This window comes from Magnolia sinica, chromosome 15 (assembly GCF_029962835.1).
Source record: "Magnolia sinica isolate HGM2019 chromosome 15, MsV1, whole genome shotgun sequence".
NCBI lineage: Eukaryota > Viridiplantae > Streptophyta > Magnoliopsida > Magnoliales > Magnoliaceae > Magnolia > Magnolia sinica.
The window spans coordinates 60,507,774-60,532,317 of NC_080587.1; the positions used below are offsets into that span (position 1 = coordinate 60,507,774).

General features: G+C 39.7%; 1 protein-coding gene across 1 annotated transcript in view; it reads left to right on the forward strand.

The window, feature by feature from the left end:
• The first annotated feature begins 1,465 nt into the window (after window positions 1-1,465).
• The window catches only part of LOC131226952 (chromatin structure-remodeling complex protein SYD-like), a 126,368-nt gene continuing 103,289 nt past the window's right edge, over window positions 1,466-24,544 (forward strand). The window contains exons 1-3 of the mRNA XM_058222644.1: window positions 1,466-1,776; window positions 19,555-19,697; window positions 19,793-19,854. Coding sequence (XP_058078627.1) covers window positions 19,593-19,697; window positions 19,793-19,854 — 167 coding nt within the window. The 5' untranslated portion in view covers window positions 1,466-1,776; window positions 19,555-19,592. The remainder of the gene's footprint in view (window positions 1,777-19,554; window positions 19,698-19,792; window positions 19,855-24,544) is intronic.

Genomic DNA, 24,544 nt, shown 5'->3' on the forward strand with positions numbered 1-24,544 from the left:
GAAATACTATTGAACCAATTTTAAAAAAAAAAAATCTCAAATTGTACCTCAATAATAGAGTTACGAGCTTAAGCTCTATTTTTAAGGCATGACAACAAATGTCAGATTCTCAAATAAATTGGCCATGTATGCCAGCTCATTCAAATTCCAAGGACAATAAAAGAAAATAGCATCTATGACCAGATGGATCAACCATGAACGTTGATTAATGCCTTCTTATTCAGAAGTAAACACATGCTAGCTAAAGATCTCGAATCTAGCATTGTTGAAAGGATAGACATAAACATGGCATCGTTTGCAACATATTCTACCATGATGCCGATTGAAGCCGTTTAGGGTCAACCAATCTCCTATGTTGCTATAGCAAAAAATCAGCCATGCATGTTGGTTGTAGCATTTTCAAAGGTTATAAACAGATAAATGTTTTCTATTAATTAGGGCTTGGACATGCATGTCGAATGAAGCACTATGATAGAGAAAACATCTCATGTGATCTATGAACCTTAAAATAATAACAAGGTATGCACATTCCAGGTGGAAGAAGCAATGGGATGCCGATCGCAACTTGGCTTCAGATCATCGGCGTAAAATCAGGTGTATCCTTCTCCTCGATGAACCGTTGAACAAGAACTAAAGAGAAGAATATTGCAATGGTGTTTAAAGGAAGATAAATGAGGTGGGTCCTCCTCGAGCAGTACACCACTATTTGCTAGACCATGCAACGGTTGGATAGAGTTTACTTAAGATCCATGTGTATAACTCTCCTTGATTTTGCTCTCCAAACACGCCCTTAAGTAACTCATGCATCTTGGATTTAGACTTGGCTTTCATTTTTCTAGGGCCCATTTAGATACCACCAAATAAGTTACTTTTTCTACTTACAACAATAAATAAGTGACTTATTTTCAGATAAGTAAGTTTGGTTTATAATTAGTTATAGTAACTATTTTAATTAAAAGTACTAAATTACTTTAATTATTTTTATTTGTTTTTCTACTTTTCATTAGTTGTTGCAGAGAGGCATAAGAAGTAAGAGACGTTGATAAGTACTTTGTTTACCAAACGTAATTATCTTCTTATTAAGTAGAAACAAAGATAAGTTACTTGTGGCATAAGTAGCTTATCCTAAGCAACTTGATCCAAACGCTCCCTAAAAGTCTATTTCCTTAGTCATGTGGGGTCCACTTGATCAAGGCTGGGTTGAGAATATTCACGGTCAGAAAAGTTGATAATAGAGATTTGATCAATTTTCAGCCATGATGGGCTCGATCCAATCAACATTTTGGGCTAGGCTTGGGCCTCCACGTACGCCCACTCCAGTCTCAGGCCTTGGCCCTGATAATGTAAGGCTGGGCTAGGCCTAGACTGACCTGGCCCATTGCCACCTGGTGATCATTTCTAGTTCTATCTCCGCGCGAACCGCCCAGTATTCTACTCGCACATATGTAAGCAAAAGTATTCGCGGCATCTCTTTTCGTAAAATCCACTCTCTCTGCCTTTCTCTGTCTTTCTCCACAAAACAATGCTTCTCCATCGATCGACCCTCCGAGAAATGAAAAAATCACACCATCTCTTTCGATCATCGAATTAGGGTTTTCTTCCAGAAATATCCTCACATTTCTGCCCTAAAAACTCTCAAAATCCTTCCCTTTTTATCCCTCCAGCTTTCGTGCCCTCTTCTCCTCATCTCTCTCCGGTAAGGGGGAAAAATCGGATGACTCTGTCCCCATTCCCTCCTTGAATCGATCTTCAAAATCTCTGGTCTGAAGGAGAAGGGTATGTTTCTTTTCTCATTTTTTGGATTTTTCCTCCCCCCCCCAACTTAAAATTACATCTCATGCTGAGAAATTTACATCTTATATTGCGGAAACCAGAATCTAGTTGTGGATATTGATCACTTGCGGTGCTTCTTAAATCGGAATGATCATTCTTTGGTTTTGTGAATGCGGTATCGATCATTTGTTTTGTATGCATTTGGACATACTCCAGATTGCACAGCGTTGAATGTTTTCGCGCATCGCTGTATTTGGGGTGGCAGGGATAGTGAAAACTCTGCCTTTGGGATGCTGTTTTCCTGTCTTACTGGCACTGATTTAGATATTTGTTTGGGGTGAAACAGTCAGAAAAATAGTATCACATCTAATGGGTTCTCAGTTCTCTACTTTTCCGCCGTCTTAAATGCTCAGTGGAACGATGGTCAATCTATTTTGCTAGAGCATTCAGGTCAATTGCGAATTGATTTTGGGGAACATCCAAACACAGCTGGTGTTGCCCCATTTTACAGTCCTTGGGTTTTTTGATAATTTTTCTATGCCAACACCTTTATGGGATTTGAGTCCCATGTTATGAATCCACTCTCATTTTGAGAGAGCAACAACATGTTCATTTGTGGGAGCTGACAAACTTGAGTATGGCGGATACTTAAAGCCCTAACTTCTCAAGATCCAATCATGATGAGGATCGGTTCTGGCTAGAGTTGCAGAGCAGTTGGGTCAGGATAGCGGGGAGTTCCAAACCTGTCCCATTTAATAATCTGGTCTGTATCTTGGTGCCAAACCCAATCAATTATATTTAGGTCATGTTCAAGTCGAGTTGAACTGTGACCCATTTACTTAATGGTTCGGATCTGGTACAAGTGAATCCAAAGTTCAAAACTGCTCCATTTATCTAATGGCTCAGTATAGTGGGCAGTGTTTCAAATAGTGCCTGTAGCGTACGCTACGTAGCGTAGCGTGGCCGTAGCGCTACGTAACGTCCCAAATAGCGTAAATCCTCTGTAGCGTATGCTACAGGGGTCATAGCGTACGCTATAACTATGTAGTGTGTAGCGTCCGTAGCGTAAGCTACAATGTATTTTTTTACTATTTTAGTTTTTTATTATTTTTTCACGTTTTCTTTGTTTCTAATGTTGAGGAATGTGACACTTGTATTATACTTGATACTTTTAACCTATGGGATTTTTATTTCTTTTCATAATTGTGACTTGTGGTTTCAATTAGACATTATTAATTAAAGTAGTTTGCTTAGAAAGTTGTTGATGTGATAATTATTTGATTTGGCTTATATATGTGTATTAGCTTTTGATAAATGATAACTAATAACTTTTTTGAACATGCTTATAATTGATCAAATGAATCATCTTTTAGGCATTTTTATATTTTTTTCCTTTTTTTTTCCCACTATTTATTATATTTATCCTAATTTTAAATTAAAAAATAGAAGTATCGTGTAGCTTACGCTACACGCTACGTATTTATGCTACACGCTATAGAGGGCTGAGCGCTACGCATCACGCTACCGCTATTTAAAACACTGATAGTCGGTTTCAAATGATGTGCCAAATATGTGGTTGTGTCTAGGATCAAATCAAATGAACTCCAAAAGCGCATTTTTTTTTAATGCCATCTTAGATAAAGTTGAGATGCCCATTAGGTCGAAACGGTCCTGCTCTAATTCCCTCTCGCTGTCTACCCACTATGCCCTAAGTCACAACTGCATGCTATTGTGGTAGAAGACAAGCTTCTAGAGCTTGGCATACACAATTTGTTCCGCTGATTCATGTATGAACAATCACATGCTCTAGTTCTGATTGCATGACGATGATGAAACAAGCTAGGGCAACACATATGAGAACGCCAATAGCTGCAGGGCAGGGCAGGGCAGTGAGTAGTTGCTGCCGTGCTTGTCAATTTATCACACAACCACACACACACATATGTTAGTTCAATTTGGTAAAATAGATGCTCAGTGGAAGAAAGAACCCAGATTCGTCTACATTTGACGTAGTTTCTTTGTTTCCAAAGATGAGTTGGCTGATGGAGGAAGATGCTGATTCCTTTTCACCCTGTTTCTTGTAAGGCCTGTTGTTATGTTCTTGTTCTCTTGGTTTGGGGAAATGGTGCCACAACGAAAGAGGAAACAAGAGTGGAGGACAAAGGGGGAATTATAGCAATGAAAGCTAAGGGGAGGGAAGCTCGAGAAGTGGCAGTGCAATGGGAAGAGAGGAGGGACGAAGCGACTGTAGATTTAGGGGGAAAGTAGGCAAAGGGGAAATGGAAGGATGGGGAGAGGGAGGAGCAGTAGGAAGTGAAGGCAGGGAGATGATGCCAGAAGAAGGGGAGGAGGGAGTTTGGACAGAAGTCAAGAAACGAAAGCAGGTGCCATAAAAGAATGGTTTAGGGAAGGAGTTATCAGAACTCCCTACCCTGTTTATCTGTTAAAAAAAAAGAAAAAGTTATGGAGGTGATTGTACCTTGTGATTGGAAGACTTCGATCTATCGTGGGTTCACTTTCATTTGAATGCGCTTGGAGGAGGAGGTGGTGATGGCGGTAAAGTTGATCAATGGGGAAAGCTTTGGTGGGAAGAAGCTTTAGGTCTAGAGGGCCCAGCTCGACCCTTAGGTTAAAAACAAAGTGATGTAGGACATATGCATGAACTAAGTAACATGTGAGATGAAATGACCAAATTAAGATATTTAATAAAAAAACACAAACATCGATATATTCATTACAAATATCATGAAAATCAAAAGAAAATCATGCATAATCCTGACCTAAACTACCAACATCGTAACACAAGATCATTAAATAAAAAGAAACTTGGATCTAATGGATGTAGGGACATCCAATTAGCATAGGGTATAGTCTATTTTAAAATAGAAAACCTAATACAACTTAAGGTGAAAATTAGGGTTTGGGTAATTTGGAAAAATAGGAAAATTAAAAATTTTAGGCTTAGGGTTAGGGTTTCGGGGATGAAAGAAAAGGGTTTTGATATAATGATGGTGGGAAACCAAAAGGGGTGGGTGGGATTCACACGTGTGGCTGTATGGTCACACGTGTGGCATGGGAGGATGGGTTTAGATCGGTTAGGGTTTGGATTGTGGATGGGTATGAGAAGGTTAGGTTTGGGAGAAGATGGAGATCTGTGATGGGGAAAATGAAGAACCTGAAGAAAATACCTGGATGGGGAAGGAAAAAGAAGATGGTGTGGGGATAAATGGAGACCTCACACCTCCGTTGATGAAGATTAGCCTCGCACCAATCTTCATTCCAAATCGCATGAAGATGGGAGAAGAAAGCAAGAACTTAAAAAAAAATGACAAAATCCAATAGGGTTGGAACTCCACCCCCTGTGCTTTTATTGTTAAAAATTTGGAATTAAAATTCAACATAATTACAACTATGCCACTCACTTAAGTAAAGTGACCCATCATCCAAAATAAGAAAACTAAAATATTTATTATCAATCCCAACCATCAAATAACTCCTAAAAATAACAAAAAATATAAAGAAAGCAATATTGGAGTCCAAGGGGCCTAAATCTAAAAGATCTGGTGGCTCGATGGCCTGATCGACAAGATCCAACGGTCGGATCGACACGAAATAGAAATCGTATGACTAAAATGATCTCCTAAGCAGCCCACATGCATCATCCCAAAGTGGGGTTTCCTGATGTACGTCCAATGCATGTGAGGTCTTCAAAATGGGCCGGCGGGCCCCATCTAGAACTCGTCTCCCATCCACAAAGAAAGCTACGCCAATGTGGGTAATCGTCTCTGTTTCTGGTACACCTGAGTAGGTCCTCTGATGTCCCCATCACAAAGGAGTGAGAAAGACGTAAAATGGGGAGGAGAAAGACAGAGGTGAAGGTGGGAGTAATGCAGGGGCATTTACACACCAGGCTCGAGTGGGGTGGCCTGTAGGATGCAGGGCCACACTTGGGATGGTGGCCCGTGTGAGGCGTGTGGCTCATGTGAGGCGGGCCCTACCTGTATGAGGCGGAACCCATGTGATGCGGGGCCTGACTGAGGTCCTAACCCATGGGATGTGGGGCTTGGGCTATGAGATAAAGGGGATTGATTCGCCATGCTTTATCAATTCGAGCTTTTAGAGTAAGCGGTTAATTGTCCTGCATCAAAGTGATATCAGAGTGGGAAGTCTCGTGTTCGAGACTCCTCACTGGGGGTGATTAATGCAAGGGGCATTTTCACACCGGGCTCGAGTGAGGTTGCTTGTGGGATGCAGGGGCACACTCGGGGTGGGCGACCCGTGTGAGGCGGAACCCATGTGATGTGGGCCCACGAGGGGGGTTCGGCCGATGTCCTAACCAAGGTATTCCGTATCTGTTATGATATGTTCGTAGAGGCCGATACGTATAGGTAACGGCCATGACCGTTACGCGATACGAGGGTGAAAGGGGGAAGTTGGTTTTTTGGGACCGTATCAGCTGTTACGGTGGCCGTAAAGGCCATTACGTGGCATAACAACCGTTACCCCCCCAACGGTCAAAAAATGACAACTTTTTTTCCCCTATTTAAAACCATTTTTCTTCTCACATTTGTTCTCACTTTTCTCTTTCCAAAAACTCTCATAGATCATTCTACAATAGATTTCAACCACTCTTACTATAATTTTTAAGATTAAATCCGTAGATTTAGGTGATTTGAGAGAATAGAAGCTCTGATGGCCTTTTTTTTCTTCAAAAGATTGAAAAAGTAGTATTTATACATTTTTTTCTAGTTCTAATGCTTGATTATGATGTGTAAACATTAGATACATATTAATCATGTTCACAAATTCACTAGATAACCCGATACCACACTCTCACCAAAGAGTGGACCGTTACACTACCATAAAAATGTTCAAAACAAAAAATGAATACATTTGGAATATTTACATTATTTTGGATTTTTTAGATATTTTTTTCTTTTCAGAATTTTTCGGGCAAAAGAAAAATTTCAATCGTTACGGGGATCGTAACGGTCGTTACGCTTTTGTATCGGTAATTGTGGTTATTGTTACAGCCATCGTTACCGATACAAAATACCTTAGTCCTAACCCATGGGATGTGGGGCCTGGGCTACGAGATAAATGAATTGATTCGCCATGATCTATCAGTTCGAGCCTCTAGAGCAAGTGGTTAATTGTCCTGTATTAGGGAGTTAGGTAGGAAACACTTTGAAAAGGAAAAAAAGAGGGGAAGATGGAAAGAGCGGAGGAGAAAACCCAAAGTCCTTTAGGGGACAATGGTTGTGGAAAACCTCCACCAGAAGCCGCAGGGGGAGAAGGAAGCAGAGGAGAAGTGATTGAGAAGGCGTGGAACACTCTGCAATGGACATTGGTGGCAGAACCCTTCGAAGAAGCCTCCATTTCGCAGATAATGGCTTGGCTCGAAGACCGTTGTGGCCTGGGGTGTGGAAGATTTCATTGTCAAGCCCATCAAGATGAATGAAGTTTGGATTTCTGTTAAACAGGGGTGAATTTAGATCGAGCGATGGTTGTGACTTGTGAGAGCTCCATTCAAAGACGGGCCCGTAAGATAGATAAGGAGATGGGTAGATAAATCCTTCTTTGGATGCGAGGAAGTATGGTTTCTGATTAGGGGGATTCCTTTGGAATTATTGTTTCGTGAAGTGTTTTTGTAGATTGGCTTGTGTCTGGGTGAAGTGGTTGCGATGCGGCAAAAGATGGAGAGGAGCTTGGGTAGCTTGTGTTTGTGTGAAGAATAAGTGGGCAATGGAGGATCCTGCGATTGTTAAAGTTGTGGTCGAGGGAGAAAGCCTTGATCGAAAGGTGGAAAGGGAGGAGCTAGGGGGTTCCGCAATGATGGGGAGAGATTTGGTGTAAAAGAGAAGATGAAGGTTTGTTAGGGAGGAGCTCTCATAGGCTTGGGGAGGGAAGGAGCATAGCCTTAATGCTCCAGTGGAGTACCAGTAGGTGGGGTCGTTGCGTGCGACCCTCATTGGCGGAGAGTGGGTGGATGGCAAGGTGGTGAATGGGGAAGTGACATGTGGGTTAGTTGGGGTTGCGGCCTGCGCGGTAGTGAAGCAATGCTCCGCCTCTTCGAGCTTGCAGTTGGTAGTTGGTCCGAATGCTGAGCCTCTGATGGGTAAACATGTACACTGGTTGTTGGTAGCTTTAAGTCTGTTCGGATTTTACTTTGGGTAACACGACAATGGGGGAGCAGGGAAGGAGAGGATGTGATGGTCTGAGCCATCACAAATGCATCTTGTTCGGATGTAGGTGATTAATGAAGTCGGTGGAGCGCCTTCTGTGCCTGACGTGTGGCAGGGAGGAGATCGAGATCCTGTTTGGGAGGCTTCTTGCGTGGTGACAATTGGAAGGGATGGGTCCAACTCTCCCTTGCACTTGTTTTATCCCTTGCACGAGGGACCGAGTTGTTTTCTCCACTATATGAGTTAAGTGCTCGCACGTGGGATGCATTTCCTTTCATTTATTTAAGGTGTGAGGCATTGCATCTGTTGAAGGCTGTTGGGGCAGCTGAAGACCTCAGTGAGGAGCTCGATCCGGCTCTCAATCCTTCGACAGTTGGGAGATGCACGCAATTTCTTCCACTGAGTTCTGGCCACAATCTAGTGGAGCTCTGGAGCAAGGAGGGTATCTAAACTCAGAAGAGTGGAGGGATACTCAAGTAGATGATGGAAGAGGGTCGGTAGTGGTTCGTTAGGAGTAATTGGGTGTTGTGGAGGGGGTTGCATTGCAGTTGGGGAATTTGGTTCCTGATGAGGATATTCTGGAGGAGGCTTTGGTCATTAATGCTTTGCGGACCTCAAACATGAGAGATGAAGATTGTGCTATCTGTCAATTTGATTCGGTCACGGCAATAGGAGTGCAAGCCGTCTTAATGGGGGATTGTGATCTAACAGAAGATCAACTTCGCTGGTCTAAAGACATGCTGGAAATGGATGGATGTTTGTTGGGATTACCCTTCGAGGCTTGGGATGAGGATGTATATGCGTTATTCTAGTTTGTTCAAGATAGAGGAGCTAAGAGACAATAGGAATTTTAGGTGGCGAAGGCTAGAAAATCTCTTAAAGGCTGGTGAGAACTTCCCATCTTAGAATGTTCAATCAATTACGTCGCCACAGGTAAGTCCAGTGGGGGAAAGAGGCTAGAGGGGGCAAAGTTGTTGATCAATGATAGTCATGTCTTGGGATGTCAGAGGATTGGGTTGTAAGGTCAAAAGAGCCCAGGTTAGGAAGAGATGTGTAAAAGGCCAAAAGTGGATGTCATCGCTGCTATAGAAAACTACGTTGTAGTCCGGGGTATAGTTGTGGCCCAGAACTTAGAGACTTGGAGGAAGGAAGATAGTTACTCTGCTAAGTATAGTTGTCATCGCCACTGCGGGGGGTATAGTTGTGGCTTGGAACTCAAAGACTTGGAGGAAGGAAGACAATTACTCTGCTAAGTATTTAGTATCGATATTTCTGCTGACATTTCTTCTAGCTTTGAATGGGTTTTCTCTGTTGTGGGTGGAACTAAATAGTGTCAGACAGAGGTGGGGTTTGTCATGGTGTGTTGGTGGAGATTTTAATGTAGTTTGGTTCTCATATAGAAAATCAAATTTGGGGGGAGGGGTGGTGCTCATAGCATGAAGGACTTGCAAATTAGGTGGCTTCGCATGATATGTTGGACCTTCCATTGGGGGGAGCTAAATTTACGTGGACAAATGGGTAGGAAGAAGATATTTTATTGTGCTTGGATAGATTTTTGGTGCCAATGGACCGGCTTGAGAAATTCTCTCTTGCATGTTAACGAGGCATGTCGAGACCTATATCTAATCATTGTCCAATTGTGCTGGATGTGGTCGAGGAGGACTGGGGCCCAAAGCCTTTCAGGTTCAAACTAGCTTGGCTGTAGATTGATGGTTTTGAGCAGTTGATAAATGATTGGTGGCAGTTGATGGTTTTGTTGGATTTAGATTAAGCCGAAAGCTCAAATTGCTAAAAGAGAAGATACAAATTTGGAAGAAAGAAGTTCTTGGTGTTCGGGAGGTAGAGCTCGACACCATATTAAAGGAGATTCATGAGTTGGATGTTAAAGAGGAGTCAAGTTAGTTGGCCATTGAAGAGCGTGAAAAGAAAGCAATTGTAGCCTTGAAATATGCTAATCGTATCAAAGAAGAGGAAATCCGGCGGAGGTAAAAATCTAGAGCGCTGTGGCTTAAAGAAGTGGATGGGAATATGTGTTTTTTCAATAGCATAGCTAGTGTTAGGGCGCAAGGCAACAAATAAGCAACTTGGTAGTGGATGGCAAAAGGACTTTGGAAAATGGGTAAATTTGCGATTCAATAGTTCAAGTTTACAAGAACCTACTATGTTGCGATTAGCAGAAGGGGCTGTGGCTTGATAACTTGGAATTTCCTCAATTGTTAAGTGAGGAGGTGACTTATCTTGAAAATCTGACTTCATGAGAAGTTAAAGATGCTCTTGAGTCAATGTGTGGAGATGAGGCCCCAGCTCTAGCTAGCTTCCCGATGATTTTCTTTGAGAAATTCTGGCAAGCAGTCAAAGGGGATGTGATGGTGTTTATTTCTAAATTCTACAAGCGAAGTTGTCTTTCAAATGATCTCAGGGCGTCATTCATCACTCTCGTTCTTAAAATTGAAGGCGTGGAAATGTTAAAAGACTTTAGAGTTTAGACTCCCTAACCTAATTGGGAGTGCAAAAAATTTTAGCTAAATTTTTTGCCTTGGGTTTCGGGGAGTGCTTTCGCAAATCATCTTTGAGAACCGGGGCCCTTTTTTGTGGGTTACAAAATTTGATAGTCCCCTTATCGCTCATGAACGCATCAACTCTAGGAATAGGGAAGGGATATGCAAGTTAGTTTGGAAGTTCAACATCGAAAATGCATATGATCACGCAAATTAGGAGTTTCTAGACTACGTGCTCGAGAGTTGTATGCAATCAACTGCTTTCTCCATTCTTGTAAACGGGTTGCCAATAGGCTTCTTGAAGGCTTCCAGGGGCGTTGGACAGGGTGATCCTTTATCTCCATATTACCTTTTTGTAGCAGTTGGGGAGGCTCTTAGTAAGATGCTTCATAGAGGGGAGGAGAATGGTTTAATCAACAACTTCACAGTGGCAAATGTGGGGATTCAAATTAGTAATCTCCAATACACATGTGATACCCTTTGTTTTGAGATGTAGATGCGATCTTGGTTGATAATCTTTGGAAAAGCATTTTTTGTTTTGAAGTGGTTTTCAAGCCAAACATTAATGTTGCCAAAAGTGAAATGCCGGGAGTTTGTGTGGATAAAGAGGAGTTGTTGTGGCCAGCTACTGTTTTCGACTGTAAAAAGGGGTGATGCAGGACAACTAACTACTTGCTCTAAAAGCTCGAACTGATAGAGTGTGGCGAATCAATCCCTTTATCTCATAGCCTAGACCCCACTTCCCATGGGTCATGTCCTTGGTGGAACCCCCCCTCGTGGGCCCCACATCACATGGGTCTCGCCTTACATGAGTCACTCTCCTCACATGGGCCGCCCACCCCAAGTGTGCCCCCGCATCCCATAGGCCACCCCATTCGAGCCCGGTGTGCAAATGCCCCTGCATTAATCACCCACGGTGAGGAGTCTCGATCACGAGACCTCTCGGTCTAATACCATTTTGATGCTGGACAACTAACCACTTGCTTTAAAAGCTCGAATTGATAGAGTGTGACGAATCAATCCCCTTATACCATGGCCTAGGCCTTAACCCCCCTGGTCGCGGGGCCCATATCGCATGGGTCTCGCCTCACATGGGCCGCCTACCCCGAGTGTGCCCCCACATCCCACAGGCCACCCCACTCGAGCCTGGTGCGAAAATGCCCTTGCATTAAGGGGGCTTTTCCTTCGTTGTATATAGGGTTGCTCCTATGCATAGGGAAGCTGGCAAAACACTTGTGGGATGAAGTTATTGAGAGAATTGAGAGGAAGTTATCGAGCCGGAAATGTCACTATTTGTCTTTGGGAGGTTGCTTGACTTTAGCTAAAACTGCCTTTTCTAATATGTCGGTGTACTTTATGTTGCTCTTCAAATGCCTTAAATCAATGCTGGACAGGTTGGAAAGTTGACATGAGATGGAAAGGGGTTGAGGATAAAAGGACGTTTCATCTCCTTCGGTGGGAAGATGCATGTAAGATGATAGATGAAGGTGAAGTTGGCATAAAGGATTAGGAAGCCATGAACATGGTGCTTCTTGGGAAGTGACTTTGGTGATTTGGTACTGAAGAGTAGAGGTGTACACGAGTCGAACCGAGTCAAGCTTGGCACAACTCGACTCGGCTCAACCACTAGTTGATCCTAGCTAGAGCTCGGCTCGGCTCAGTCCTCGAGTCTAACTGGCTAACTCGGCTCGGTTCGGTCAGCAACTCAGGTAAGTTCGAGTTGAGTTCGAGCTAAGATCGTGTCGAGTTCGCCTATGCAACATTTTCACAAACACATGGACTGCACCTTCAAATTCTCACTGTATATAAAATAGCAGCAATGGTTTCATAGGTATTTCATCAAACACCTTGTAGGCAACATCAAAATAAAGAAAAAAAGGGTATTTGTTTCAAATACATACCTTCCTTGCCACCAGCCGACACTTCATTGAGTCATTTCATCAAACACTTGGTAAGCAACATCAATATCAAAGTAACCGAGTCACCGAACTAGTTCGATCCGAGTTCGATTCGAGTTGGGGTTTCGATTTGAGTTGAGTCGAGCTTGGGCAAGCTTGAACTTGGTTCAAAAATTTTTCGAGCTAAAAAAATCAGCTTGAACCTGGTTTCAAACCGAGTCGAATTGAGCTGTTTTGAGTCAAGTCGAGCGAGCTAACCGAGCTAACTTGGTTCGTGTACAGCCCTACTGAAGAGGGAAGATTATGGAGGGAGCTTATTGCAATCAAATATAGTACGTAGGTGGGAAGGTGGGAAGTGAAGAGCTCCTCCTCCCCTCTTAGAAAGTGGTAGCGTTGGTAAAGTATGTGTTTTGTAGATTGATCTCCTTTCGCTTGGTGCTAGAAACCAATGTTTTTTGTATCGTTATCGCGTAATGTATTGTACATGTGGGATATAGATACATATCGGTTATCGCATGGGATATATCCATTGTATCGCGTAATGTATCGTTGTTGTTGGGAAACATTGGGAAATTGATCGAATTTTTCAATGAAACTTTAGGGATTGTTAAAAAAGACATCAATACACACTTTGAAATCAAAACATCACAAAGAATTTTTCAATGAAACTTTAGGGATTGTTAAAAAAGACATCAATACACACTTTGAAATCAAAACATCACAAAAAAAATAAGTGCACACAATAGGTTTCCTTTGTATGGGGTCCTAATCTATACGCCGTTCGACTGAACTGATGCAACTATTTTCAAAGTCTATTCATAATTTCATATAATACTGTAGCTCCACAAACCAACAATACTGAGAAGCGCCATTTAATTCATTTCTCTTTAGCTTATTTCAGATGTTTAGGTTCTAGTTAAGATATCTAGTAGGTCCGATTTTGGGTTCCAGTTAAGATATCTAGTAGGTCTGGGTTTAAGTATTTTGCTACATTTGTTGATGATTGTTTGGGAATGGCATGACTTTATTTAATGAAATATAGATCTAAATTATTTTATATTTTTAAGACTTTCCACATGGAAAAAATTAGTTTAATTTGAAAGTGTTTGTGTTTTAGTCTGATAATGCTACGTAGTATATTTCAAGCTTTTAGTCAAAAATTTTCGTGAAACAGGAATACTACATCAGACATCATGCGCATGCACCCCACAACAAAACAGGGTTGCAGAATGGAGAAATTGTTACCTCTTTGAGGTAACTAGTGCTCTCTTAATTCACATGAATGTTCCCGAGAGTCTTTGGAGTGATGCCATACTCACGACATGTTTTCTAATACATTAAATGCACTTATCTATTTTAAAGAGTCAATTACCTCTTCAAGTTTTGTTCCTATATACTCAGCTGTTTCCTCTTACCTCCTAAAGTTTTTTGATGTGATTTTTTTCGTCCATCAGTTGGAGTCTGGCCATGATAAGTTTGATCCTCAAGCAGTTAAATGTATTTTTCTTGAATATTCTCGCATAAAGAGCGGTTATCGTTGTTAAAGTCGATCATTTTGAAGACAATACCTATGTGTAGTTGTTATCTTTTTTGAGTCTTACCCCGTTCTTCTCAAAAGATGGCTAATCTCTTGATAAGGAAACTGTTCTCATACCTGTTGCGGCCAACGTAGACATCCAATCTCCATCTACTGCCTCTTCCATTCCCACTATGCCTTAGTTGAAGGTTTACTTATGACGAACAAATGGTACAATCGATCATGACGTGCTATCCAACATATCTTTTTCAGAGACTTGTGGTCGAGTGAGTTCTCCTGATACGTATGATATTCCTATTCTCTTAGAAAAGGTAAGCATGTTTACTGATCATCCCATTTCAAATATGTTTTCTTTCATTGCTTATCTGCTAATTTCCTTAACTTTGCCGTGTTCCTGTCTTCTCACTATACATTGTTTCTAAGTCATATGAGGAAGCTCTATTACATAAGGGGTGGAAGTAGGCTATGGAAGAAGAGATGGATGCACTTCATTGGAATGACACTTGGGAACTTACCACTTTTCTCTTCTAAGTCATATGAGGAAGCTCTATTACATAAGGGGTGGAAGCAGTGTTCAAATTGTCGACGAAATGTCAATATTATCGGCGATAATATCGGTGTCGCTAGTCTAGCGATACCGAAACCCCAATTTTTCGTTTCTCACCCTATTATCGGCGAAAAATCGGAGATATTGTCGATAATTTTGGATTATCGCCGAGAATATCGACCGTAGCCACCAACCACGCAGTCAACAGCCCATTTTTTCGATAAATAGGTAAAAATAAGGGGGAAAAAATAAAAAAATCGCTTTGATTTCGCTGTTTTTGTAAATGCGTGAGAGTGATAGCGAACCTGGTTAATCGAAACTCACAGCTTCGAAGAATGCCTCCTGTTGATCTTCGAACATTGCAAAGAGGTAAGAAAAACCACAAAATCCCCTTTCTCTTTTCCATTTGAAGCTTGAAATTTCGGTGAAAAATCAGCGATTTTAGGAATTTCCTCGCGATTTGGGAATAATATAGGGTTTCGAAACTCTCGCTCAAAAACCCCCTTTCTTCGGCAAGAATCCCTCGCGAACGACATTTCAGGGTTTTCTTCGTCTTTTTTTCGTTCTTTTTTTTTTTTTTTTTTTCCTTTATTTCGGGCTTGATATGAGGACGCGGATTGGCTGGTGTACCTTACACCAGCAGTATCCCTGTTGTATTCACGTCAGCAAGTTAAGTGGGTCTGATGACGTGATATGTGTTATCCAGACCGTTAATCCATTTGGCGAGCTCGTCATAAGGAGTTGAGGAAAAATAAGACAGATCTAACTATCAAGTGGACCACACTGCAAAAAGCAGTGGGAAATTGAACGTCTACCATTAAAACACGTTTTTGGGTCACGGAAGTTTTGGATCAATATGAAATTTGTTTTTCCTCTTCATTCATGTCTTTGTGACATTATGAACAGATTGGATGGATAATAAACGTTACGGTGGTCCCTATGAAGGTTTCAACGGTGTACATCAATCTTCCCGCAGTTTTGTGTGGTGGGGTCCACTAAAGCTTTGGATCTACCTCATTCTCTACGTAATGCCTTAAAATAATATCTCCAAATGAATGGACGTTGTGGATACAACATGTACATCTTAGTAGGGTCCACGGAACTTGATGACGTGTAGCGAGTGTCCCTACGGCAGTATCTAATCCGCGTCCGGTTTTTACGCGGAAAGCACGTTGCGTACTGAGTTATACGCTCTAACTGTATAGAGTAAACTCTAGTAGGCCCACCGTGAATGCATCTAGTCCATCCACGCCGTCCATCCGTTTTTTCATATTATTTTAGGGGTTGAGACCAAAATTTTAGCATACCCAAAGATCAAGTGGACCATACCATTGGAAACAGTTGGAATAATAACTTCCACCATCGAAACATTTCTTGGGCCCACAGTGATGTTTATTTGTCATCCAACCTGTTCATGAGATCACACAGACATGGATGAAGGGAAAACAATACAAGCTTGATCCAAAACTTCCGTGGCCCCCAAGAAATTTTCAACAGTAGATGTTCAATTCACACTACTTCCCATTATGTGTTCCACTTGAGGTTTGGATATAGTTCATTTCTAGGCTCAAGCCCAAAATTTATCTATTAAAATGGTTGGACGGAGTGGATAAAATACATAAATTATGGTGGACCCACAGAGTTTACACAGCACGCTTAACCTATTGAGTTACTCGGTACGCAATCGGCTCTTCCTTTTAACATAAGTGGTGTGTGGACGTCACCAAGTTCTGTGGACCCCACCATGATGTATGTGTTATATCCACATGGTCCATCCAATTCGCGAGACCATTTTAGGTAGTGAACCCAAAAATGAGGTAGATCCAAAGCTAGGGTGGACCACACTGCCAAGGCAATGGGGACAATGATTCCTACCATTGAAACCTTCCTAGGCGCCATGGCCCACAGTGGTGCTTATTTGTCATCCAAGTCGTTCATAAGATCACACGGGGATGGATGAAAGTAAGATACAAAAATGACGTGGATCCAAAACTTTTGTGGCCCCTAATAATTTTTCAATGGTAGGCATGTTCAATTCACATTGCTTCCTGTGGTGTGGTCCATTAAAGCATTGGATATGCTTCATCTTTGGGATCAAGCCTTAAAATTATCTTGTAAAATGGATGGATGGGGTGGATAAAATACATAAATCACAATGGGCTCCACACAGTGATAAGCGTACTGATTTATAGGGTGCGCGCGTGTCACTTGTTTGTATCCGTGGATTGATGGGTCAATGTTATGTGGGGCCATCATAATGATAAATATTTTATCAATGTTGTCCATTTATTTTGATAGATAATTTTAAGGCATGAGTCTAAAATGAGACAGATCTGCATGACTGCATCTTAGGTGGACCACACTAAAGGAAACAGTGGCGATTAAATGCTCACCATTAAAAACTTCATAGGCCATTGTAATGGTTTTTTTTTTTCTTGCCATCCAACCTCATGATTAGGTTACACAGATCTTGATGAAGCGAAAACACTGTTTAGATTATGTTAAAATTTGCCACATGTACCATTTTCAAATGTTAGGTATCAAGCATCATACACAGCCAAAGTATCAAATACCACACTGATTGGATAATCTAATCCATCCTTGATTTGGCATCTTTGAGTTCATTTACTTTTACATGTCTTAATTACTGTATACCAGCTGCATTTGTATTATATAAACTAATTTTGGTTACTATTTAAGTGATTTCTTACGACAACGCATACTTTTTGGCCCCCATTAAATGAAAATTTCTAATTTAATGCATTCTTTTTGCAAAATTTTCATTCCTAAATATGTAAATATGTGTATTTAGGCATGTCCTGAAGTTTCACTGAAAAATTCCATCATTTTCCCCATATTTCCCCCTTTTTCCCTGCATTTCCGATTATCGGCGATATTATCAGCGATAACGATATTATATCTTTATCTCCGACCAGCGAAACTTGTAGCGATACCGACAACTCGAACACTGGGTGCAAGTAGGCTATGGAAGAAGAGATGGATGGACTTCATTGGCATGACACTTGGGAACTTACCACTTTTCTCTTCTAAGTCATATGAGGAAGCTCTATTACATAAGGGGTGGAAGTAGGCTATGGAAGAAGAGATGGATGGACTTCATTGGAATGACACTTGGGAACTTACCACTTTTCTCAGATGATGTACTGGCAATGCATCAAAGATGCAGAGCATTCATTGATTCTCCCGATGGGAACCTAGCAGCGGAAGGGGTCTGAGGTTGAATCATATCAAATTTTTTTTTATTTAAAATATGTTCTTTCATTCCTACCAATAAATGTATTGTGGGTTGCAAATGGGTCTCCACAATCAATTTTCATCCTAATGGTACAATTGAACTGTTGGCGACTCACCTAATCGCTAAGGGGTATACTAAAACACTTTGTGTTGATTACGGTGAGACCTTCACTCCTGTGGCCAAGTTGAATTCCATGCGCATTATACCGTTTATAGCTGTGATTTGTGAATCATGGTTGGGCATTCCTCCACTTGACATAAAAAAATGCTTTCCTTCATGGTGATCTTACAAAGGAAGTTTATATGGAGCGACCTTCCGGATTTGTTGCTTAGTGCGAGTCTGGTATAGTATGTAAACTGTGAAATGAAATTTATGGGTTAAATCAGTCTCCACGTGCATGGTTTGACAATTTTAGTAAGGTTGTATTAAATTATGTTTTTGTTTGAAGTCACGCTGATTATTCCGTTTTTATACAAAAAAGTATCTCAAGTCTTGTTGTGCTTGTAGTATATATGGATGATATTCTTGTTACTAGAAGTGACAACAACGGGATTGAAGAACTAAAGAAGTATCCTTAATAGCATTTTCTCACAAAAGATTTAGGTCATCTTCGGTGCTTGGTATAGAAGTAGCTAGATTAAAAGGAGTTAATCTATCTTAATAGAAATATACTGGATTTACAAATGAAGACGGGTCTTCTTGGGACCAAGTCAGATGACACTCCAATGGATCATAATCACAAGCTTGTAAGTGATCAAGGAGATGCAATGGAGGATCCGGGGAGGTATAGGAGATTGGTTGCAAAACTTATGTACTGAACTATTACTCCACCAGACATATCCTATGCAGTAAGCATGGTAAGCCAATTCATGACTTCTCCAAGAGTACCTCACATGGAAGCAATTATTTGAAATTTGCATTACCTCCAAGGAGCACCAGGTCAATGAATTTTGTATAAACGGAATGGTCATCTTCAAGTGTCAGGATATTCAGATGCAAACTGGGCAGGTTCTTTAGTAGATAGATGATCGACTACTTGATATCGTACATTGTGGGAAGAAATCTAGTCACATGGAAGAACAAGAAGCAGAGTGTGGTGGTCCGATTGAGTGTTGAAGCAGAGTACAAAACAATGGCTCATACTTCCTGTTGAGTCGATGTGGATCAAGTAGAGTGTGGTGGTCCAATCTCTACTCCATATGTTCGATCTCAGGACTAGCTTGCTGATGTATTCACTAAGGCTCTTTGTTCCACTCAGGACATGCACTCTCTCTCTCTCTCTCTGCTCATTCTGCATTCCCTTCTCTTCTCTTTCAATCGGTTTATGCTAGGTATTTATGTGATGACCCCTTTTATTGTTCGTTTGCTTTGTTGTCTATGTACTTCGCTAGAGGGTTTCCTCACTGGGTTTGTTGTACCCTGATAGTCCATAGTATATACATGTTAACATCATCCAACCTTCCCTGCAGGTACAATTTCTTCTCCCATTTGTTAGGAAACCATTTGTTTCATGCTATCTATATAAATTTTATGAGAAACAAAATCAATTATTTAAAGTGCAGATGGATACTTGTCATGGAAAACCACCTCAAACAGGTTTACACTTTAATGATAGTGATAGCATGTTGATGTGGAAGACATGTGGTACGAAGTTCGATTGAAAGACAGTTGATATCATTGAGCTCATGGTTTTGTCGTATCACCTATTATTTGAGCTTTCTTGAACTTGCTTGGGCTTTCTAGATGTGATCTTGCATGATATAATCTTGAAGTCATTGTCTATATTTATGAGGTAGATGCACTTGACATGTCTTTTATAATTTTCAATTTTGGCTGTTTCAATTTATAAATGGTTTGTAGTTTCAGGAACGTCTGCCACACATTGTTCTCTTCACAAGATGGCATCTTCTCAACATGTTGAAATGGAGGCTGCCAAATTCTTGCACAAACTTATTCAGGAGTCGAAGGATGAGCCTACCAAACTGGCAACAAAACTCTATATGGTGTGTGGCACTTGCCTTTCATTGTAAATACTGAATGAGCTTAATATTCAATCCTTTGCCCATTTTTTTTTTTTCATTATTTTGGTGTGTACCAGATATTGCAACATATGAAAGCAAGTGGGAAAGAGCAGTCTTTGCCTTATCAAGTAATATCCAGGTCTGCATTTGTAACTTCATATGGATTTCCCTACATTTTGATGGTATATAATCATGAAATGCATAGCGAACAAAGCTGGGCATGATCTTCTTTTAGTCGAGTTAGTTTATGTTTTGTTTCATTTGGATAAAAGTGACTCATATTGTTTTTTCTTACCAGTAAAGTAGCTCACATTGTTTAGATATTCATTTCCATTAATAATTTGAATATGCATGCATGTCCTGAGCACTACATCAGGCTGTCTACACGTAAAAAGTTTTTGCTGGATGCAACTTTACTTTTCTAGATTCTGAGATGAAATTTATGAACATTGAATAATATGGTGCATGTGATTGCTACAAATTTGCATTTGAATATTTGCAAAAATTTCCTTTACATTAGAAGATCAGGGATTTGTTCACTTTTTCTGTAATTCAGGTTTTAACCGGTCCAGTGTAAGAAGCACACTAGCCTCTGTGTTGAAAGAGAGTAAGATTAGTGAAGCATATACGTTAGGTAAGCCAGCAGCGTTTTTTAATACTCGCTATAGCTTTGTGCATGTAGTCACTAGTTGAACCTTAGAAATGATTCTAGGATTTCACATATAGAGAAAGTAGAAAGTATGTTTTAGTCACCAAGGACCATGCATAACTAACTGGAATAGTAAATTAGGTCTCTAGTATGGGAAGTAGGAAAACTTTAGTTCTTCTTCATCATCATCATCATCATCTAAGCCTTATCCCACCTAATAGGGGGTCGGGCACATGTATCCAATACTGCCATTCCACTCTATCAAGGGCCATATTTTTAGTTAGAACATAGGTCATCAAGTCTTTTCTTACTACTCCACCCACATCCTTTTGGGCCTTCCCCCTGTCCTTCTAGAGCCTTCAACTAGCAAACTCCTCTTGATCAGCATAGTTCCTGGTCTCTGTTGCACATGACAAAACCATCTAAGTTCACTTTCCCTAATCTTATTACCTATTTGTGCCACTCCTAAGTTCCCTCAAATGCATTCGTTCCTAATTCTATCATTCCTCATCTTGCCACTCATCCATCTGAACATCCTCATTTCAGCTACACATTCTATGAACATGTTCCTTAACTGCCCAACATTATGTTCCATACAGCATGACTGGTCTTATAGCTATCCTGTAAATTTCCCCTTTAGTTTGAGTGGTACATGACGATAAAAAAAAAACTCTCTACTCTCTAACCAACTTAAAATTTATGGGTGGCATCCTTTTCAATCTCTCTACTCATGAATTATTGACCTAATATATTTAAAGTGATTACTTTGGGAAATTTCTTGGTGAGCAATCTTTACTAATCCGTCATTTCCACTCTTATTGTTACTACTAAAATTGCACTCCATGTACTTTGTTTTAGTTCTACTAATTTTAAATCCTTTTGATTCTATAGTACCCCTTCATAACTCTGTGTTTACGCCCTCCTAGTCTTGTCAATCAAAACTATGCCATCTTCAAACAACGTACAACATGGCATCTCTTTTTGCAAATGTCTTGTTAACTTGTCTATAATCAATGCGAAAAAGGGATGTGATCAATGCCGGCCCTTGGTGCAAGCCTACAATAATTGGGAACTCACATGTCTCTCCACTAGTGGTCCTCACATTTGTTACCACTTAATATATATATATATATATATATATATATATATATATATATATATATATATATATATATATATATATATATATATTCTTAATCATGTTAATATTTCATCTTGAAACTCCTTTCTCAACACTCACCAGATTAACTCTCTAGTTACCCTATCATATGCTTTCACTAACTCAACAAAGACCACGTGGACATCATTCCTCCTTTCCCTATATTTCTTTATCAATTATTGTCTTGGTAGGAAAATAACTTCAATGGTAAACTTCCGTGGCATAAAACTAAATTGATTTTATGATATATTTGTCTCATGCCTCATTCCTTGCTCGATCACTCTCCTAGAGTTTTATAATATGGCTCATAAATTTAATCTGTCCCCTTTATTCTTATGAACAAGTACCGGTACTTTCTTAATTTGTTTGGCGGTTTTTATTATCTTACAATTTTGTTGAACAACTTTGTCAACCATAATAACCCAGTATCTCCCATGCACTTCAAAACGTCTATTGTTGGTCTGATCACCTTTCCTATTTTCATCTTTCTCAAAGCTTCTTTCACTTCATGTCACAATCCTATGAAAATATTTGTGGTCTCTGACGTCATTTGAGTTTATCGTTCCTTTTATCCCTATGCTCTCAGAGTGGTTGTCATCTAACAAATTCTGCAAATAGCTTCTCCACATTTCATTGATCTCATTGTCCTTAACTTGCATCCTTTGATCATCACTCTTAATATATCTAATGTGATCCATGTCCCTAATTTCCTTTCTCTCATGTTTGCAGATTTGAAGACATCTTTTTCTCCTTCTCTAGTCCCCAATCTATTGTAGAGATCATTATAAGACTTAAGTTTAGCCTCACTAAGCAATCTTTTTTAACGTTTCTATATTGTTCAAAATTTCCATAATTTTTAGTCCCTTGTCAGGCTTTGAAACATGAATGTTTCTTGTTAATAGCTTTTTGGACATCATGATTCCACCAAGTTTCCTCATATGAGCGGCTTTTCCCTCCATATACTCCTAAAACATCTTTTGCCACTTTCCTATATGTTCAACCATCTCATTTTACATGACATTTCCTTCTTCCTCGATATTCCAGTTTCCTTCTATTAGTTTATTTATTTTTTCCAATGTTTTAAATATTGACGATATCGGCCGATATATCCCACGATATATCTTGTATACCACTTGTGTGATACAAAACACACAGATAGTGACGATTTATCCCATATGTTTGATCTAGTGAGCATTTTCAATTTCTGATCTTTTTTTTTTTTGAAATTATGTTAAATCAGTTTCAAATCCATTGGATCTTCTTGTTTTGCATGAAAAATCATGGAGTTGGAGCTTTGATTTCGATATCCATTGGTTCTTCATGTTCTCTCTGTGTTTTTTTTTTCAAAATTTTCCTTCAACAAGCTGTCAATTGAGACTAATTTCAAAGTATTAGGAGTATTTGATGAAATGATCATCACATACGCTCAATGTTCGAAATAACGGTATCGCACTACGTATCGCACCCTTGGGATATGGATACACATTGGTTATCGCATGGGATATATCAGTTGTATCGCATAATGTATCATTGTTGTTGGAAACACAGGGAAACATTGGAAATTGGTCGAAAATTTCAATGATTGTTAAAAAAGACATCAATACACTTACAAATCAAAACATTACAAAAAACAAGTGCACATAATAGGTTTTCTTTGTATGGGGTCCTAATCTATGTGTTGTCTAACTGAATTGATTCGAGTATATTCAAAGTTTATTCATATAATTTATAAATGTAAGAAGACGTGTGGAAACACAAGCAATACATTCAAAAGCAAAAGAAGAATCACTAAATCAGGTTACATACATGTTTGATTTTATGTTTGGACACAAAGATTGCAACTGATTTGTGAGAAATTGGGATTTATTTATTTAAAATTTCCGCAACTCGGTCCTTCTCATCCAAATCTCAAAATCGTAGCTCCCAATCCATGATTTTTCATGGAAAACATGAAAAAACATGGATTTGTAACAATTCGACACTGATTTAACATGATTTACAGAAAAAAAGGATCAAAAATAAAAAATGCTCACCAGATCGAACATGTGGGATATATCTCACTACTTGTGTGTTTCGTATCATACATGTGGGATACAAGAAATATCATGGGATATATCGGCCGATATCCTCGATATTTAAAACACTGCATACACTCTAATTTCGAATTTTGAGTGTAGGTAGTTCGATTTGGGGAAAATTGGGGAAAATTTGAAAATTCCCAAATTTCTCCCAAATTGCTTGCAATGTTCCACTCCAAGCACGAAATCAAGCATGTATGAGGGCTGATTTATTGATTTGTCAAGTCCTTATCAATTTTAGAAAAATAAAAATCAAGCATGTATGAGGGCTGATCTATTGATTTGTTAAGTCCTTGTCAATTTTCGAAAAATAAAAATCATTTTAATTAAAAATTAATAAAATATTATTATTATTTTTTAAATTTTCATTCAACCAGCTGTCAATTGAGACTAGTTTCGAAGTATTTAGTGTGTTTGATGAAATGATTATCACATACACACTAAATGTTATGCATTCAATTTGAACATAGTTGCATTAGTTCAGTCAAACAACACATAGCTTAGGACCTTATACAAAGGAAACCTATAATGTGCACTTCTTTTTTGAGATGTTATGATTTAAAAGTGTGCATTAAGGTCTTTTTTTTAATTTTTTTTTTTTTTATATATAACAATCCCTAAAGTTTCATTGAAAAATTCAACTATTTTCCCAATGTTTCCCCATGTTTCACAAAAAGCGCAATAAATTACCTGATACAAACGATATATCCCATGTGATAGCCGATACATATCTGTATCCCAAGGATCCGATACGTAATTCTATACTGATATTTCGAACACTGTTTCTGACTAACATTGTTTTCTCTCATTTCAAATTCCACTACCTCGTTTTTAGAAAACTTATTAATTTTACTCCCTTTCATCATCATCGTCGCCATTGTCGTCATTGTCATCATCATCTAAGCCTTATCCCAACTAATTTGGGTCGGCTACATGAATCCTT